General features: G+C 46.2%; 1 protein-coding gene across 3 annotated transcripts; it reads right to left on the bottom strand.

Moving 5' to 3' along the window:
• Positions 1 to 753: 753 nt before the first annotated feature.
• RAD52 (RAD52 homolog, DNA repair protein) lies at positions 754 to 16,847 on the bottom strand. Of its 3 annotated transcripts, none has more exons than XM_029912115.1 (11): positions 16,761 to 16,847; positions 12,637 to 12,738; positions 12,073 to 12,166; positions 7,526 to 7,593; positions 7,135 to 7,253; positions 6,964 to 7,039; positions 4,255 to 4,451; positions 3,240 to 3,373; positions 2,337 to 2,420; positions 1,441 to 1,680; positions 754 to 924 (listed from the first exon to the last, which is right to left on the bottom strand). In XM_029912115.1, the coding sequence occupies exons 1-11, from the start codon at positions 16,845 to 16,847 to the stop codon at positions 863 to 865; spliced, it is 1,263 nt and encodes a 420-aa protein (XP_029767975.1). In that variant the 3' UTR covers positions 754 to 862. The 3 variants fall into 3 exon arrangements, with proteins under 3 accessions (XP_029767975.1, XP_029767977.1, XP_029767976.1); XM_029912117.1 differs by having other exon boundaries at positions 754 to 921; XM_029912116.1 differs by having other exon boundaries at positions 2,337 to 2,417.
• Between the last annotated feature and the right edge of the window lie 2,058 nt (positions 16,848 to 18,905).

The raw sequence follows: 18,905 nt of genomic DNA, 5'->3' as shown, positions 1-18,905 counted from the left end.
CTAAATACAGTAGTTATTTTAGATTCTCTGATCACTGTAGATTTCAGAATTATAAAATGGGATTTGACATCTTGGTTAGGGATTGAGTTTTCAGTTTCACTTGTAAGGTTATGGTACAGACTTGCTTTCTTCAGGAAGACAGAAGTGAGTTTTAACTCTGAGTTGCATTAAACCTTGAGGTGTTACTGTAACAGGAGTATGTCTTCTGCCCTGGTGACTGTTTTATCTTCCAAGTAAACATGCTGCTGCCCCCTCGCACAGTTACAAATGAGATTATTCAACTAATGCTCTGGTTTTTGCATGTTTATTCACATTTTTCCATAAGAAAAGGGGATAAAGTTTAATATAAAAACACAAGTACCTAAAAAAGAACTAGTCAATTTTAGTCCTTTGTAACACATCCAGCCACATACTAAAATCTCCATTCAAATAATTCTTTCCAGGATCTGATCTTACTGAATGCTATCCACATTAAAGGAAACTACTCCCTCTCATGAAATGCAAAGTAGTAGGGCATCCTTCAGTTATCAGCAGGGAGTAGAGTTACATCTCATGTCAGTCCAAAGGAGTTAAAATAACAGGCCCCGGCACTGGGCAGGCTCCCCAACTGCTTCACTCAGGAAGAAATGATGCATCAAACTTTTTAACCACAAGACGGGACATCAGGCACATTATGAGGGGCTAAAGTAAGTAAAGAGTTAGGACAGAAGATTGTCAATGATTAGATCCATGACTTTCATGCAATGATAATGCACTAGATTTTCTTGTGTTTAAACAGGTTCTTGAGATGTGCTTCTGAAAATATGGTTGTAGTGCTCAAATAATCACGAGGAAACTAACGTTTCAGGTGCTGTCCTGTCTGTTAGGAGGGTTCCAGTTTCCTTTTCTTCATGCCTTGGCTCTTCCTGTATGGGCTGCACTCTGCTGAATAAGACAACAGGTCTTTAGTAGGCAAATTATTCTGCTTTTCTCCGCTTCCAAAACTTACCTATGTTTGTTAGTGCTTTTTCTCTCTCACCTAGAAGGGCATGGAGGATGGCCAAGTCCCTTTTCTGGGGAGATCTGTCTCCCTGAAGGAGCTTAAGTCTTATGTTCAGGTTCTGGTAAAAACAAAAAAATCTCTCTCTCCCTTACCCTTAACAGCCCTCCTAAAAACTATAACATTGAAAAGAAGTGCTAGCTGGGGTTTGAAAGCGTAAAGCAGTCTATGGGGGAGGACAGCCATGTACTTCACAGTGAGAGAATCACACAACTGAGTTTCATGCCAGGACAGTTACCTAGTCATTTTGCTGGAATGTGCTCGAAGTGTTCACAAACTTAATTGTGTTCCCTGCTCAGTTTCACAGGCTGCTACTCAGCACGATCACCTCTACTTTCTTCCGTGGCTTGCTCCTGCTTACACTTCACTGTAGCCACTTACACTCCCTTTACAGTACGTACCTGGTGCACCGTGGCTGGAAGAGGGGCTGGAAGGCCTGTGCCGAGGGGACACCTGCCATTGTGCAGCTCTCTCATGTGGTTTCTTAGGGTTCATTGTTTGAGGGGTCCTGCTGCGAGTCATCATGTGATAGTGTCCAAGAGGCGTTGCAGGAGCCTGGGCTGCTACAGCTCCTTTTTTGTGGCTCTCGGTATCACTGAGAGCAGTGGTCTCTAGGGGAATGTCCCAAAGCTCAGGGTCATCTGGAACAATTCAAAGACATATACAACAAAGAGGGAAGAGAACAGTGTGGCAGCCCAGAGAAGGAAGCGCAGTTCCAGTGCCAGTCCACCCTTTCCTCACTTGACCCCTAGAGGGGTTAAACTATAAAGGAGCTTGATGTTAGTTTCCTTTTGCCTATTGATCTAACTCAAACTAAAATGAAAAATCACCTTGCCCAAGAGAAGCAGACACTGCAAGGGTTCTGTCTTGCAGCTACAGGCAGTAAGATGGAAGGAGGTGCAGCTGGGCTTGTTCTGCACTTTATGCTTTCAGGTGTAGGATTAAAGGATACACGTACAGCCCCAACAGAGACTACTTGCTGAAAAGAATCTGATCTCACATGTATATGCACCAAGCCTGAAATCTGTGTGAACCCTAATGGCTACAAGAAAAGATTCCTATGGGCAGGTTCCTTCTAGTGACCCTCTAATTGTAGGGGCTGTTTCATCACTAGGAGAGGTTTAAGGGTGTGGTCATGAAGCAATTCACACCTCTGCTCATGTCTTCCCCCCCTCTAAGGGTTAGTGTTGCCACTTCCTACTGCTAAAGTAAAGATGGTGCCCATGCCACTTTCCCAATCCCTTCATTAAATCCTGCCTCCACCTCTGTGAACGTTTAGCTACCATTCTTTGCTGACCTGCAAAGAACTCCTCTTCTGCGGTTGGCTCCTGTTGTGCTGCTGCTGGAGTGCTGTGTTTCACCAGTGAGGGATGAGATGCTGCTGGGCACAGGTAACAAAGGGGAGCTATTAGTGCCAGAAATGCAAAAGGACACCACCTAACTCCTGAGGGGGAAGAGAGTCAGGTAAGATCAGAAAAATCAGCAGCACCTGATCCCAGATACTAGGTATTCAATAGCCACTCCTTGCCCTTCGCTGGAAAGGTGGGTATGGAGGTAAGGCAGGAGATGGTATTTGGTAAGGCTTACTAAGGACAAGGGAAACATCCTGAAATTTCTTGCAGCATGAGCAAAGGTTTGGTTCTCCCAATCTTTCCTGTTGCTGCTCTAGAGCAGCACTGCCTAACGTTTCCTAAAAGGACACAGGGGCAAGTTTGGTCATGTCCAATCTGAGCCCACATCCCTGCCCTATAGGGAACAAGTATTAAAAACTTCAGATTTCCTTTTTTATAGCTTCCTTCACTCAGACAAGAGGTGGTAAAAGTAGGCAGCCGATGAGGGGTTAACCCTGTCAGCCACGCTTGTGCCCTGCACGTAGCCTAATTCACAGGTGGGGGTGTGTTATGTCTACACTAGCACCTTTGTCGATCAGGAGATGAAAAAACCCAACCCCCTGCTAGACGTAAGTTATACCAACAGAATTGCCAGCATGGACAGTGCTATGTTGGCCAGAGATGCTCTCTGGCCAACATAGCTACCCTTGCTCATTGGGGGTGGTTTAATTATGCCCAGGGAATAGCTCTCTCCCATCGGCATAGACCAGGTACATAGGAGACCTTAGAGCGGCGCAGCTGCAGTAATGTCTGTAGTGTAGACGTAGCCTAGGTTGTTGGACTTGCAGATTCGCAGTGGTGTCTCTTACCCTGTTTGCTGACTGGATTGGCTACTGCCAGCTGTTTTTTCTCCATTTGCTCCCGGAACTGCTGCTGAAGCTGCTTCTGTCGTAACTTCCGCTGGTAAGTAGCATCACTCCCACAGACTAAGGTGATGTTATGTCTGTCCCAAGAAATAAACACACAGTTGGATGGCGTTCCAGCTACAGTTACACCTTAGGAAGAGGGATGCTTATAGCAATAGCACGCCAGGGAAAATACGATAGTAGTTAATGCTTCTATCACACCTTCCAACGAAAGGGCCCCCAAGTCCCAACATGCTTTACAAGCATTAACTATTTACAACTTCAGAGGTGCTTAGAGGGATAAACTAAGGCACAATGAGGCCCTGTCCAAGTTCATACAGGAAGTTTCTGGCTAGAACCCAGCTCTCTTGTCTGAATCATTTACACAAACCTATCCCTTACTCCAGTAGCAGAAACTGATTTGAATTAGGTATGAGAACGTTTATCACACCTTGTAGCAGGCTCTGCACCTTGAGGAGCTCAGTCCAATGCAAATATTGCATGTGTAGGTGATGATTAGACACCTTGTGTGGTCATGTGCAGGCAGAAGTAGAGATCTAACAGCCTTGGACCCTCCGGGTTCTCCTTGTGCCTACTGCTGAGCTGCTGGACTCATGTACTCCCTAGCTTAGAGAGACTGTGCTATGCACCTTGTAATGCAGCACTCCCTTATGCCTGAATGCCCCCTAAAAGCCTTCTGCTAGTCCCGGGAGAACTGTATGGTATAATAGCTATGGATCAAATATAGAGTTGGTATTGTCTGAATTAAGGAGAGAACCAGCCCCAAGCTCACTGACTCAGGGAGCTCCTCAACATGACTCATACATGCTCCTGCAGCTACCGGGATATGGAATTTTGGGAGTGATGGGGGAAGTCTGTACATTTTAACTGCCAAGAGTGATTAGAACATGCGCTGGGTGCTCAGTTATCGTACAATATAAATAATAAACTAAAAATATATTCTCAGGTTAACACTCACCTGGAGCTGTTTTGCTGCTCCTGCTCAGCTGTGCTTAAGGAAGCTGCCTCCTGTTCAGGTTTGCGTGGGGACAGGCTCTCACAGTGCTGGGGTTGCCCTGCACTCTGCTTCTGCAGACAGCTACTGTATCTAGCCTTCTCTATTGCAGGCTCAAAGTCTTGCCTTTTTGCTTTGGCCAAATCCAACTCAGGAGGCAGCTAGTATAAGAATGGTCAATGGATTATGATTCAATTCCCCCTCCCTCATCAACTCAAAAGTTAGAAGATGCTTTGAGTCTCTGTAACAACATTTCATGTTTTGTCTCTCCCTCTCTAGCTGCTCTTAAACTAGTTTAGGCAGGTTTTGTCCCTTCCCACTTGCCAAGCACTGTTTGGGTTCTGTATTCCGAAGGGAGTTAATGTGGGTGTTTGCAGAGCACCATCATTAGCAGTGTCAGCACTGTGTTTGTATAGAGGCAGTGCTAGCTAACAAACACACAGCAGAATTTTAAAATATAAAAGTAGTAGAATCTGGACAATCCCCATGGTATGGAGGCAGGCAAGGTAGTAAACACCAGCTATTACAATAATGTTAACTTCATAAATGTGTGCACAGACATGTATTAGATCTTCACCCTCCAACCCAGGAGTGGGAAAATACACCCCACCCTTTAACTGAGCACACTGTTGGGGAGGGAGGCTAGACAGAGCTACAGAGGGAGACACCACCACCCAGCCTGGACTTGTAAGTGCAGAAGTCTAAGAAGATGGCAATGTGCTACTGACACTAGCTTTGAGCAATTACCATACGTATCTCTGAACCACTATTAACCATGGCAAATAGCCGCCTTTAACTGAAAAGCCACAAAGGGATTTATTCTAATAAACTGTTCCAGCAATAAACAGATTTCACATGTGAATCACATTCTAATAATTCATATTCATTACAGAAAGTGTAACTGATTCAACATACAGCTATTGCCTATGGTGATGGATACCTTAGAAATTCTTACATAATAGTAGTGAAGAAATAACAGATGGGTGGGGATGCTGAGAAGGCATTAAGGGTTATAGTGGATGTGCCACTAAAAAGGGAAATACCATATTCCATGTAAAAAAATAAAGATATTATTCTTCAGGGTTTAGCCTTGGTTAAGTCAAAAAGCTTATGTCTAGCTTTGGGTACCACCCAAGAGACAAACCAGAGAGTGCCCTGAAGAGAGCAACAAACTATAAAAGGTCTGGAAAATATCAGTCTGAGAAAAGATTGAGCCCTGGGCAAGTTCAGAATCTGGGAAAAAGATAAATGACCGTAGTTAAAGGGGTGCTTATATAAGGAGTACAAGGGCCTCATCTCATAATGAAGCACAAAGTTTAGTAGAACTCTGGCCTCAAGTACTTTGCTTAAGGACTGGAGACTAAATTTGTAGGGCCATGGCCCATTGGCTTCAACCAAACAGTTCCCCCTCCAACTCTTTCATCATGTATTTTTGGTTTTAAACATTAAAATGATGTTTCTCTAGCTGTCTCTGGCGTATCAAAACCAGCCAACCTTAAGACAATCAAAAGACAGCAGAGATCCCTCCCGACCACATACAATTTCTGAGTTTGCAGTTTCCATATTAATTCCACAGGAAGCTGCAGTACTGCATTTCAGTCACCATGTGGTACTGAGTGAGGTTATAAATCAGCACCTCCAAGTCCACCCACCTGATTCCAATATGGCACCCTCCAACAGGTACTGATGGCTGCTCCTCCTGGATCCTTCCCTAAGGTAAGCATGCCCAGGGCTCTACTTCTGTATACAAGACTCTCTGGTAAACTGGAACTAAAGTCTGTGGCAAGCCCTTCTCATTTCTGCAGTATACTGGCAATTTTATGGTGGCTTCAAATATATCAAAAACTGGAGGGGTTTTATTATGCTAAATATAAAAATGAATAATATAATCAGTACAGGAGACCAGTGCAGTGTTGCATTCAGTTTATTTTTCTTAGCCCCTAAGTTTTCAGTTCTCTGTATGCTGAAGATTTCTGCATTGGTATTTTGCAAGCTGTCGGGGAGAGCTGAAGCTTTCGACAGCTGTGTAAGGGAAAAGCAGTGGCTGCCAGCACTTTGTTTAGACTAGAGTTCCCACTGTCGCCTACAGATGGTGAAGGTGGACTAGGGACAGTAGCTGCAGGCTACTATATGAAAAATTTCTAGCGTAAAAGAAACTCTACTGTACGTAGCACAGTACAGTGGTTTGAGTAACTTGGTTTGATATAGGCCTGGAAATAATTCATCCTTGTCTACACTAGTATTTAAACTATTATCAGCAAGGGTGTAGCTGGACCCACTACTTGTAATGATACAGAATGGTCTGGTGCTCGGGTACAATTTGATGGGAATGGTATGACAACCTGACTAGAACAGAGTAAACAAGACTCATGGAGAGAGAGAAACAGCAATGGGCTTAAGCATCAGAATGGCATTATTTTGATGAACTATTGGGAAAATCTTTTACAAAGAACAGTTCAGACAAACTAACTAGCAGCCAAGGGAGGCTGTGGAATCATTGCCACTGACACATTAATAGCTGGACACATTCACACACACAGCTAGCAAGTATGGTTTAGATATAATGGTTTCCATACGTATCAATACAGGGGGATGGAACCAATGACCTACTAAAGGTTCCTGGCAAACTAAATTACTCTGCTTTCTCCTTCTCCAAAGCCCCCCATATCGCACCTGACGAGGAAGTTTATTCACTGAGCGCAGGTAGTCTTTGTCCAGGATGCAGTTCCCCAGAGCATTTCCAAAGCACCTGAGGGACAAGAGAGCCTGCCATGATTGAGAATTTAACATTTCATTCTGTGGAAATGTGCAAGCAGAAGGGCAATGTACTGGTTCTCCACTTACTTGAGTGCCCTCTTCAGTCCATCCGTCACTGCTTCTTTCCTTGCCTTTTCTAGGGACAACGCCTTAGATTTCAGGCCCTCACTCACTCCGTAACCCACATCTTCATGGTACGACCCATCCTGTGGGGTGAGTTAAAAAAATGCAGTACTGTTGGAACACTTGCTTTCACACACCTGACTATTTATCTCTTATGTGGATTGTGTGTATTGAGTGGACTAGTATTTACTCTGTAGTAAGCTCAGCTTTCCAGGGGCCCACAGGACTGTCTGGTTTGACACAGTAACATGGTGTGTTGCAGTCCAGCTCCACACACACTAGTACTGTCATTCATGGTTCTTAAGTAACTAGCAGTTCACTAACAGATGGAGCAAACAAAAATACATCCATTTACCTTGAGCTGGACTTTCACAAATGCACAAACTCCCACATAGAATTTGCCATTGTTGAGATCAACAAAATCTGGGGAGAGCAGGAAGGAGATGGAGTTACAATGGAGACCCAAACAGTATATCACAGGGTGAAATTTCTGTCTCATGCTCATCTTCCTAGAAAGCTTAAACACTAAGCCCTGGTCTACACATAAAATTTAGATCTACCTACCTACCTACCGTGCCCTGTGCGCCATAGTTACACCCCCAGTGTATACATGGCTAGGTCGACAGAAGAATTCATCTGTCTACTGATGCCTGAGAGATGGATTACCAACAGCAACAGAAAAAACCCCTTCAAATGACATAGGAAGCATCTGTGCGACGGCCCTATAGAGGCATAATTGCAGTGCCGCACCTTTGCCGCTATAGTGCCCATAGTATAGACATGCCCTAAATGTGAACCACCTAAAAGAACTTATTTGCAAAAGTACCTGGTGTGAGGTTGGGGGGGAAGTTTTAAAACCCTTATCAGGCAACTAGCTATCAGAAAAATCAATACCACTGGAGAAATACCAAGTTTCTCTATTCTGATTGACTGGTCACACCCCAGCATCTCTCTCTAAGAGAGATGGTCTCACCTGCATACTGTTTGAGGGGGAGGGATAGCTCAGTGGTTTGAGCATTGGCTTGTTAAATGCAGGGTTGTGAGTTCAATCCTTGAGGGGGCCACTTAGGGATCTGGGGCAAAATTAGTACTTGGTCCTGCTAGTGAAGGCAGGGGGCTGGACTCAATGACCTTTCAAGGTCCCTTCCAGTTCTAGGAGATGGGATATCTCCATTAATTTTATTTTTTTTTTATATTTTTTTGATTCACCTTAGATCATTACAATTTAGTTTAGGGTTAGTTAAGTTCATTAGATGCTATAGATTGGTTCACGGGTCTTGATTTGCAAGATGCCTATTTTCAGATCTCAATACACTCAACTTTCTAACTATAAGGATAGTTTACCCAAGGTGGTTGTGGAATCCCTGTGACTGGAAGTTTTAAGAACAGGGTTAGGCAAAAGCCTGTCAGGGATGGTCTAGGTATATCTGATCTTGCCTCAGTGTGGGGAGATGGACTAGAAGACTTCTTGACATTCCTTCCAGCCCTGCATTTCTACCATTTTTACGAATATCTCAACATCACCATTCTATCTAGGGCCACACTCTAGTTTCCAATCCTGTAGTGACTCATGCATTTTTTTCACCCACTGGGAAGCTCCCTTGTTCCTGAGACCTTAATATACTACTAGCAAAGTAGACGGTTCCCCTTTTGAGTCCTTAGCAACCTGCTCCCGTTACCACATGTCAATGAGTACTGCGTTTCTTGTGGCCATTACATCAGATAGGAGAGATTCAGGCCCCCTGTGTACAGTGTACCAGTTACTCTGAGGCCTCATCCGAAGTCCCCTCATAGTTCCACATAAACCAGTCCATTCATCTCTAGGTTTTCTTTCCTAAACTTCACTCTATCCTGAGTGAGGAGAAGATTCACACACTCAATGTAAAGAGAATATTGTCATTTTATCTAGGCAGAACAAGATCATTCAGGAACACACCCAGGGTATTTTTGGCATCTTTCTGACAGGGTTAAGTGGCAATCTATATTCATACAGACATTATCTGAATGCATTTCTGAGTACCTAAGAACCTGTTATGAGTAAGGGTAGGAAAGATCCACCCAGTCATATTGGGAAGGCTCCCATATCTGAAACATATAAAGCAGCTACATGGAGCTCAATCCACATATTAGTCACTATTCCCTAGTACAGGCTGGCAAGTCGGATGCCAGTTTTCGTAGGACTGTCCTGCAGGGACTATTCACATAGGCCTCTTAATACCCACCTCCAAGGAAACAGAAAAATTCTTGTTAGTCACTCTGAGTGGAATCCATGCAGACAATTGACAAACAACGCATGGTTCCTTGCACTACAGTAACAGCGTTTTTTCAAGATGTGTTGTCTATACAGATTACACAACCCACACTGCCTCCCTGCTACTTCATTCGCATACCTATAGGATTCTGTACTGATGAAGAAACTGAAGGGCAGTTGGGCCCACTCCACCCTTTATGTCCTTTGGTGGGAGGCATAAGGGCCCCTAAGATGTAAACATGGCCTCAATGGACACCACTGGCCAAACTAATCCAATCTCATGTACAAGGGTGGAATCTATGTGGACAGCACATCTCGAAAAACCACAGTTAGTGTAGGGACGGTTGAGTAACTATTCTTTCCCTTGGGATCTGTTGATACTGAACCATAACAAGTGACACTGTGTAGCAAAGTATGGAGTGACACGAAAGGGTCCCACTCTATTTCAATGGCATGAGAAACATCTAGCGCCAGCAGGCTGTCAGTCCCTTAAATGTTGAGGATCCACTAGACTGACACTGTTCTAAAAATGTGCTTCTCAGATCTTTGTAACTCTCCGGCTTTCTTATCAGAATTCATTAGTGAGGAAGCCAGCACCAACCTTCTAATCACCAGGCTGAAATGCTGGTGCAGTTTAGGAGCTTCTCACTGTAACCCCTGCACCAGACTTAGACTCTCAAAGTGAATGTGCTGATCTTTCAGTACTGCACCCTGTTGTATGAACCTCAAGTGTCTTCTCCAACAGATGAAGTTTGAGGTAGCCCTCCTTCTTTCTAGTGTGAGGGGTGAAAATGATGCAGACCAAGCATCAATATGGATTTTGTCCTTTATTAAGGCACTTAAAAGCACTCTTCATGGTCACCATTGTCACACCGCACAATGCAGAGAGACTACAACTAGTCTTTTTACTGGCAACAGCCACAACATGAATGGTAAATGAAGAGAGACCACTAGGCCTGAACCATGTAACATTGACCAGAACCTAAGAACATAGGGGTCAGGGCCAATGGAGTTTGGTCCCAAACAAAGCTGCAATAGTGCCTCCTAACAATTAAGAGTGCAAACTTAACTGAAAGCTAAGGCCACCCTAACAAACTCAAAGGAGAATAGACTGAAGAAAGCACTGGGGATACCGCAGTGTTTCAACTTGCTGCTCCTGCAGTCTTCAGAAAGAACTCAGGGCAGTTAGGATTGGTCTCCTTTCTGCCATCTGCACAATGCACAGCATCAAGGAGTGTGTGCATGGCTCAAATAGGCACTGTTAGCCAAAACTTTCTGAGTTTGTGCACCTGGCTACAGGTATCCCAAATATGGGGACACATATGAGCAATTACCCGAAGAGTGTCTCGGGACCTGGATGCTGGTCACAAGGAGGTATTTTGCAGGAAGTTCCATAGCTGAAGTGGGTGGATGCATAAGTTGAGATGTTTGTTTGCGGGTAGCAGTTGCACGTGGTTGACAGTTGGCTCAGGGCCTAAGTTCCCTCTAAGCTGCGCAGCCGCACAGCAGCCTATTAAGTGCCACATAAGCACTCAGGGCTGCGGCGGGGAGAGATGCCTCTCCCCCGAGCCCAGGTGCTGCTGAGGGAAGAGAGAGAGCTGGGGGGAGTCCTCTCTCCCTGCTGTAGACCCGGGGCAACCTGCACCCCAAACTCCTCATCCACAGCCCAGAGCCCATACCCCCAGCCAGAGCCCTCCCCATCCCTACCCCAACCCTTTGCCCCAGCCCTGAGCCCCTCATCCTTGGCCCCACCCCAGAGCCCGCACCCCCAATCCTCATGCCCCCACACCCCAGCCCTCTGCACCAGCTCTGAGCCCCCTCCCACACTCCGAACCCCTCGGCCCAACCCCGGCCACATGAATTTTGTTGTGTGAGTCAACATGGAGGTGATGTGTCACACATCACCTCCATATTGGTGCACATAACAAAATTCATTCTGCACATGCGTGGGAAAAGTTAGAGGGAACACTGCTCAGGGCTGCTAGGGTTAAGCAGATGGAAGAGTCCCGATGCAATGCTCTGGCCCAGTCATCCCCACTTGACCAAATAAACTCATTTTCAGTAACTCAGAAGTGCCATTACACAAAGTTGAACTACTGAACATAAACAGGGTTTTCTTTACATGCAGGACAGCTTTTGCTTTCTCCTAACTGTCAAGGAGCCTGTAGGCTACAAAATTTCATCTGCGTCTTTTACAGGGATTGTCACTTTAAAGACATGTTTCCTGCTGTTTCAGCTGAACAGGTTCCAGGACAGATGGTTTCTCAAACAGGGACCACGTTCTGCCACTTTACAGACCCTAAGGGCTGGTCTACACCCAGCCGCTAGTTCGGCGGCTGGGGATCGAAGTTCTGGGTTCGACTTATCGCGTCTGGTCTGGACGCGATAAGTCGAACCAGGAAGTGCTCGCCGTCGACTGCGGTACTCCAGCTCGGCGAGAGGAGTACCGCGGAGTCGACGGGGAGCCTGCCTGCCGCGTGTGGACCGCGTCTGAACCGTGGTAAGTTCGAACTAAGGTATGTCGACTTCAGCTATGTTATTCACGTAGCTGAAGTTGCGTACCTTAGTTCGACTTGGGGGCTTAGTGTAGACCAGGCCTAAGTATGAAGCAACAGGAACACAAATTCTCAGAGCTGGAAAAAGATACTCACCAACATTCTGCTGAGTGACCGAATGAGCCCAGCCATTATAGCCAAACATTTCATTGGCCAGACTGATGACCCTGTGACCCTCAATATAACAAACCTGAAAAGAGGAATAGTGAATTTTAAAAAGTCTTTTACAGTCATAGCTGTACCGCACTAAGAAACCCTGTTAATTTCAAGAAACATATGCCTTTGTGCAAACAAAGAAAAAAGAGCTGGTCCCTTCCAAGCCCAATCTCCAGAAGAAGATGGCACAACTGAGAGAGGCAGATTTAGTGAACACAAAAGAAAGGGGGGAAAAAACCCAAATAATTTATACACAATATGTAGCATTTATATAGTGATTTACATGTTGAAAGTACTGAACAATTAATTAATACCACCCAACATCCTATGAAGTAGGTAAATATTATTTCCATTTAAAGGATGAAGAAACTGAAGGAGAAAGTTAAGTGACTTGCCAAAGGTGTCAAGAAATCAGTGGCTGAGCAAGGGCAGTTTCTTATAGTGAAGAATTCTCTCTCTCCCACTCCCCACCCACAAAGTTTCTGCATACACACTTATTTGTACCTTCTGTCCTCCACCAGCCTGCCGGCTGCTGATGTACTCCGGACCCAGCCTCTGACGCAGGGCATTCTGAATGGCCTGGTATTCATCTGCTGTATACTGGTTCTTTAATAGAAGCATAGCAGAGTCAGACAGCTTTAGTTTCTTCACTCTATTAGCTTCCCCGCACCTCATCCCATTTTTCTTTATTCCAATCTTCCAGGAGAAGATGAGTATTCAACTCTCATGCTTCAGGATGTAAAGAATAGTCAAAGGGCTCAGGAAGGAAGTTACTTTGCTCCATGGGGTAGGTGTATTATGCTGGTGATATTGCTTGCTCTTGCAAGGAACTAGATTAGATGGATCAATGATCTTTGTTAAATTCTGTACAACTTTTCTCCAATTCTCCCAAGCAGCAAACATACCAATAACAAAGTGATAAAACTCAGCCAAGCACACCAGTCTGAAAGAGTACCCTTGCTCCCATCCCTATGAAATCCTACAGCACTTGTAACATGTGCAAAGTCCAGTCCAGGCTGCAGGGGCATGAAGCATAGCAGGAATCCCTGTCAGCACCACTCATATTAGTCAGAAGATCAACTAGGTGTCACTACTTATTGCACTGGTAGAAATGTTAATTAGAATCTATACACACTCTGCAACAGATACAGATAGGCTTAAGTATGTGTTCCTGAATGTGGAGTGAGTGTTCCTGTTCTGCACGGATACAGGTGTGTGTGGGGAGAACTGAGTTCAATTCCAGCTCCTGTCTGAATAGTAGTGTAGATGTCTCTTTCTACTCAACAGCACCACCCTTCCCCCTAACTAAGGAATGGAGCTGGCCTTCTCCAAAGGGAATCTTGCCTAATCCTCTATCTTGCTGCTCTATTCACCTGCAAACCAGAACTTAGAGTGGAATTTTAAGGGATCCTCAGAGCTGTGCCAACTCCCATCCTGCCAGGCAATATAATTCAAGCAAACAGCATGAAACTTAAACAAAAAAATTCTAATGCACAATCATGCGGTTTTAACATTTAGATTTCAATGTATTGTTCCATTTAACTTTTTTTAGGAATAACTGTCCATTTTTTTTCTGGCAGTTATACAGAAATATACACCATCGGGCAAAAGAGAAAGAGAGCATTGTGTACATATATACAAAGACATCATATTCATCAGCTAACTGAAGAAATAATGGCATGGATAGGAGAATTCACCATGCAAGGTCAAAGGCAATCTCTGTCTATTGGTTTCTTCCAATGGCGGAGTGAAAACAGCTACCTTCTCTCCACCAATAGAGGAGAATGCATGTTTTTATAAGTAAGCCTGGGGCATGTCATCCACTATTAAGATAAACCAGTCTGTGACGGGGTGAACCTACCCTGCACTGGTTCAGAAAGGGTTAACCTCACACTGTGGGCTGAGGAAGCCACACCTCCATGCACCTGCTGGGTATGCTGCAGATGAACCAGAGTATAAAAGGGAGTAGCTCAATCTGGGCTGGCCATTGAGGAAAGCAGATGTGTGTTGCAGACTCCTAAAGGGAGACTGCTGGAGCTCCAGGACCCAGAAGCCAGTCGGACTGAGGCTCCAATGGACCCCCAGCTGGCCATTGCCGCTACTGGAGAACAGACGGGGAGGCCATGAGACTACCAGCCTTGGAAGGAAGGGTAGGAAGTGACCCCGGGATTGGGACTGAGGTCTGGGTGACCAAGACTGATCGTGGAAGTACTGGTTCCCTAGGGTCCTGGGTTGGGACCAGTGGAGCTGGATGGGCCTCGGTCCTCCTACTCCAGCTGCCCCGCTGGTGTGAACTGCACTAGTGACTGTAGCCATTGGGCCATACTGCCCTGAGCTACAGGCCTGCTAGATAGACTTGGGCCATTAGGCCAAACTGCCCTGAACAATAGGACAGCCTTATGGACTCTGGCCACTGGGCCGCACTGTCCTGCACTGAAGGGCGGCTGCATTGACTCTGGCCACTGGGCGGTGCTGCCCTGGGGCAGGGGCAGCTGTGGCAACACAGGAGGCCAGGCCACTTGGGATTTTGAAGTGGTTGCTGGAGAGTCGTCAGCAGCAGGCGGCACAACAAGAAGCAACACCAGACCAGCTGCTACAGCAGATCACAGCAGCAGCTCCTAATGGTGCAACAGTAGGAGCAGCAGTGCCAGATGGTGTAGGAACTGGCCACCCAACACCAAGTGCACCAATGGGACCAGAGGCGAGGAATGTTTTGGCGGGACTGCCAGTTCGTGTGACTAAGACGGGGCCCAGTGACGACCCTGAGGCGGTCTTTGTGACATTCAAACGGGTAGTCAGGCCCAGTGGCCACCAGTACAGTGGGCTACCCCCTTGGCACTGTACTTAACTGGCCCAGCCCAGACCGCCTACCGGAACTTACACCCCCATGAGGCACTGGGATACAACAAAGTGAAGGCAGCCATCCTGGATCAGGCTGATGTCAGTCCTGAGATGTACCGCCAACGACTCTGTGCAAATAGTACCTGCCCAAGGCCAGGCCGCAGCCCAGCAACTCCTGGGACTACTGCTGGTGATGGCTGGAATCAGAGAAATGGATCAGAGTCCAAGTGGTGGAGACGGTGGCACTGGAGCAGTTTACCCAGATCCTACCCGCCAGGGAAAGGAATGGGTGCAACGGCACTGCCCGGCAATCCTTGCTGAAGTTGTCTTCTTATTGGAAGACTACATGACCGTTGAGGGTCAGAGCAGCAAAGCCCGTAGACCAAGGAGCCCAGGAAACCGAGATCATCCAGCCAAGCGGGGACCACACAAGGCCGATATAGGAGCCCCCTCCACCAACCCAGGCCACCACAACCACTCCTGACACAAGGTGACTGACCGACCTTGCTGGGTCAGAAGGTACGAAACAACCACCGACCGCTCCTTAAGAGGATAGAGGAAGCCATCCAAAAAGAACTGGAAACCAAGCTGTCCCTAAGGCTGGTAGAGGAATCTCAGAGAGAGTGGCGGAATCCGATAGTACTGGTCTCAAAGCCTGTTGGGGCCATCAGATTTTGTATTGATTTCAGGAAAGTTAACGCTATCTCCTGGTTCTACACCTACCCAATGCTTCGGGTAGATGAGCTCCTCGAGTGGCTGGGTAGTGCTTAGTTCACCTCAACATCACATATAACTAAGGGGGATTGGCAGATACCCCTGACACTGGCCTCCTGTGAGAAGACTGCCTTCCCTACCCCGTTTGGCTTATATCAATTTGTCATGATGCCGTTTGGGCTGCATGGAGCCGCAGCCACCTTTCAGTGACCCATGAACCAAATATTATAGCTGCACAACCAAGATCTGGAAGCAAGTTGGGCTCAGGCTCCAACGGACCCCCAGCTGACCACCGCTGCCGATAGAGGAGAGACAATGGAGGCCATAAGACTACCAGACTTGGAAGGAAGGGTAGGAAGCAACCCAGGGATCAGGACTAAGGTACTGGGTGACCAAGACTGATTGTGGAAGCACTGTTTCCTAGTCCTGGGTTGGGACCTGGTGGAGCAAGGTGGGCGTGGGTCTTCCTATCCTGGCTGCCCCACCAGTGGGGCAGCTGATGCCCAGAGGGGTGAACTACGCAGCAGAAGGCCTGCCCTACTGATCTTAGCCATTGGGCCATATTGCTCTGAGCTACAGGGCTGCTAGAAAGACTTGGGCCATGAGGTCGAGCAGCCCTGAACAAAAGGATAGCCTTGTGGACTCTGGCCATTGGGCCACGCTATACTAGGGGCCAGGGCAGCTGTGGCAACATAGGAGGCCAAGCCACTTGGACTGCTAAAATCTCTGCTTTGATCCCTCCCACAACCCATTGCCCCATAATGGGGAGTGTACCTACTCCACGACACAGTCCAATCCATCAGAGAAAGGAAAACATTCTTCCTGTCCTTTTAAAAAATAATTCAAGGCCCTTTCTCTGAGTAATTCAGATAAAAGCTATTAGTGTTGGAGAGACAGCTCTGCCACCAGCAGGGGAAAATGTAATGAGGATGAAGATTATCATGGTGAGGATGGCAGGTATGATTTTAACATACAACTAGCATCCTGCATTAAAAACAATTAAGTGCTTTGTGAGATTTCCTGATGTGCAAGAAGATGACTTCCAGCTCTGTTCTAGATGGAGAGAGACTGACCTGTCCAAAGCACACAGCAGAGCTACCACTGTTGGAACCAATCTTGCTGTTGTGGCTTCCACTGTTTGTCCCCTGACTTTCAGACATTCCTAAAGACAAAGGAAAGAAAACAAATAATAAACACTGAATCATCATCATTGGCAAAACAAACCCCCCAAAACATCTGAATAGAAAGCAACAGATACAATAGTATCACTGTAGACTTTTAGGATTGTAGGCTAGAAGAGACTTAGTATGTAGTCCATCCCACTGTAAGCATGCAGCAGAAAATCCCCTCATAAAGGATGCATTGAATATTATACCAATATTATACTTTTAATTCTAATGAGCAACCGCAGTTCCAATGGAAATTCATTTTGATTAATAATTCACTTTTTGCTTCCCAAGAGCAAATCTATCAGATCCCTGCAACATAACCACTTTTCTTAAACATAATCTCCAGTGTTATAACTTTGTTAACTTCTGGTAGAGATGGGCCTTTGCTACTTTTTTCCTCATCCATAGCCTCAACCTGTTTTATCTTCCACATTCATTGTTCTCCTCAGGGCTTTTTCTATGTGGAAGTTAGGGTGTGAATTTAAAACACAATATTTATTCTGAATTAACTCTCCATGTGGACATTGCAATTCCCCACTAACAACCCCTTTGACTGGTTTATCTTAGGGCCTGTCTATACTACAAAATTAAGTCGACTTTATCTAATTCGACCGTGAGCCTCCGAATTAATTAAGTTGATTATGCGTGGCCAAACCATGGTCATTATCTCAATGGAGTGTGTCCTCACTAGCAGTGCATCGTGAGTAGCTATCCCAAAGTGCAACTTGCCGCAGTGTATTTTGGGAAGTTTGTGCAATGCCTCATGGGACCAAAACATTATCGCAGGAGAGAATGGGAACATTGCGTCAACATCCCATGATGCACTGTGCTCCCTCCCTCAGATCAACGGCAAACAACCCAGTGGTTTTTGTGCCTTAAAACCTCCACGTGTACGCCATAACCCCAGAAGCATGGAGCCTGCTCAGTTGTGCACTCTTGCTGTGAGCATCTCAAACACCTTACACCTTCTCCTGCAGTATTTCCAGAGCTGAAGTAGGGTCCGCCGCGCGGAACAAAGCGATGTCCTGCAAGCAGCTCTGCTGCAAGCCATTGAAAAAAAATAATTCACAGTTGCTGCTGGCAGTCACTGAGTAAGCAGCTGCACTCTGTTGAGAGCCATTTCTGATCCCATGAAACAAGCACTGACTGGTGGAACTGCATCATTTTGCAGGTATGGGATGACGAGTAGAGGCTGCAGAACTTTCGAATGTGGAAGGCCACCTTCCAGGAACTTTGTTCAGAGCTTTCCCCTGCCCTGCAGATCAGCAACACAAAAACGAGAGCTGCTCTGACAGTGGAGAAGCGAGTGGCAATCGCTGTTTGGATGCGTGCAACGCCAGACAGTTACTGGTCAGTGAGGAATCAATTTGGAGTAGGTATATCAACCATGGGAGCTACTGTGCTCCAAGTGTGCAGGGTCATTAATCAACTTCTGCTACGAAGGGTAGTGAGTCTGGGAAATGTGTAGGACATAGTGAATGGTTTTGCTGCGATGGGGTTCCCTAATTGCGATGGGGCGAGAGATAGCACGCATATCCCCATCTTGGTACCAGACCACCTTGCCAAAGAGTACATAAACGGAAAGGGATACTTTTCAAAGATGTTGCAAGCGCTGGTGGATCACAGGGGGTGTTTCACTGACATCAACGTAGGATGGTTGGGAAAGGTTCATGATGAGCGCATCTTTAGGAACTTGGGTCTGTTAAAAAAGCTGCAATCCGGGACTTTCTTTCCAGACCACAAAATGAACACTGAAGACATTGAGATGCCATAGTTATCCTGGGGGACCCAGCCTACCCCTTGTTCCCATGGCTCATGAAGCCATAGACCGGCCATATGGACAGTAGTAAGGAACGGTTCAACTACAGGCTCAGCAAATGCAGAGTGGTGGTTGAATGTGCCTTTGGTTGTTTAAAAGGGCGCTGGAGAAGTTTACTAACAAGGTTGGACCTTAGTGAAGCTAACATCCCCATGGTTATAGCTGCCTGCTGTGTGCGCCGTAATATCTGGGGGGGGGGGGGCGAAGGGGGAAAATTTTCTGCAGGGATG

The sequence above is a fragment of the Terrapene carolina genome, unplaced genomic scaffold, assembly GCF_002925995.2.
Source record: "Terrapene carolina triunguis isolate 2854851 unplaced genomic scaffold, T_m_triunguis-2.0 Scaffold190, whole genome shotgun sequence".
Classification (NCBI taxonomy): domain Eukaryota; kingdom Metazoa; phylum Chordata; order Testudines; family Emydidae; genus Terrapene; species Terrapene triunguis.
The sequence above is the reverse complement of the archived record's forward strand: the minus strand, read 5'-3'. Positions and strand labels throughout refer to the sequence as shown.

Coding starts and splice junctions, on each gene's coding strand:
- RAD52 (XM_029912115.1), bottom strand. CDS start 16,847: ATGTCTGAAAGTCAGGGGACAAACAGTGGAAGCCACAACAGCAAGATT. Junction 4,452..6,963: donor TGAATAAACTTCCTCGTCAG/GTGCGATATGGG, acceptor TTCTTATACTAG/CTGCCTCCTGAGTTGGATTT. Junction 925..1,440: donor TTCCAGCCACGGTGCACCAG/GTACGTACTGTA, acceptor TGTCTTATTCAG/CAGAGTGCAGCCCATACAGG.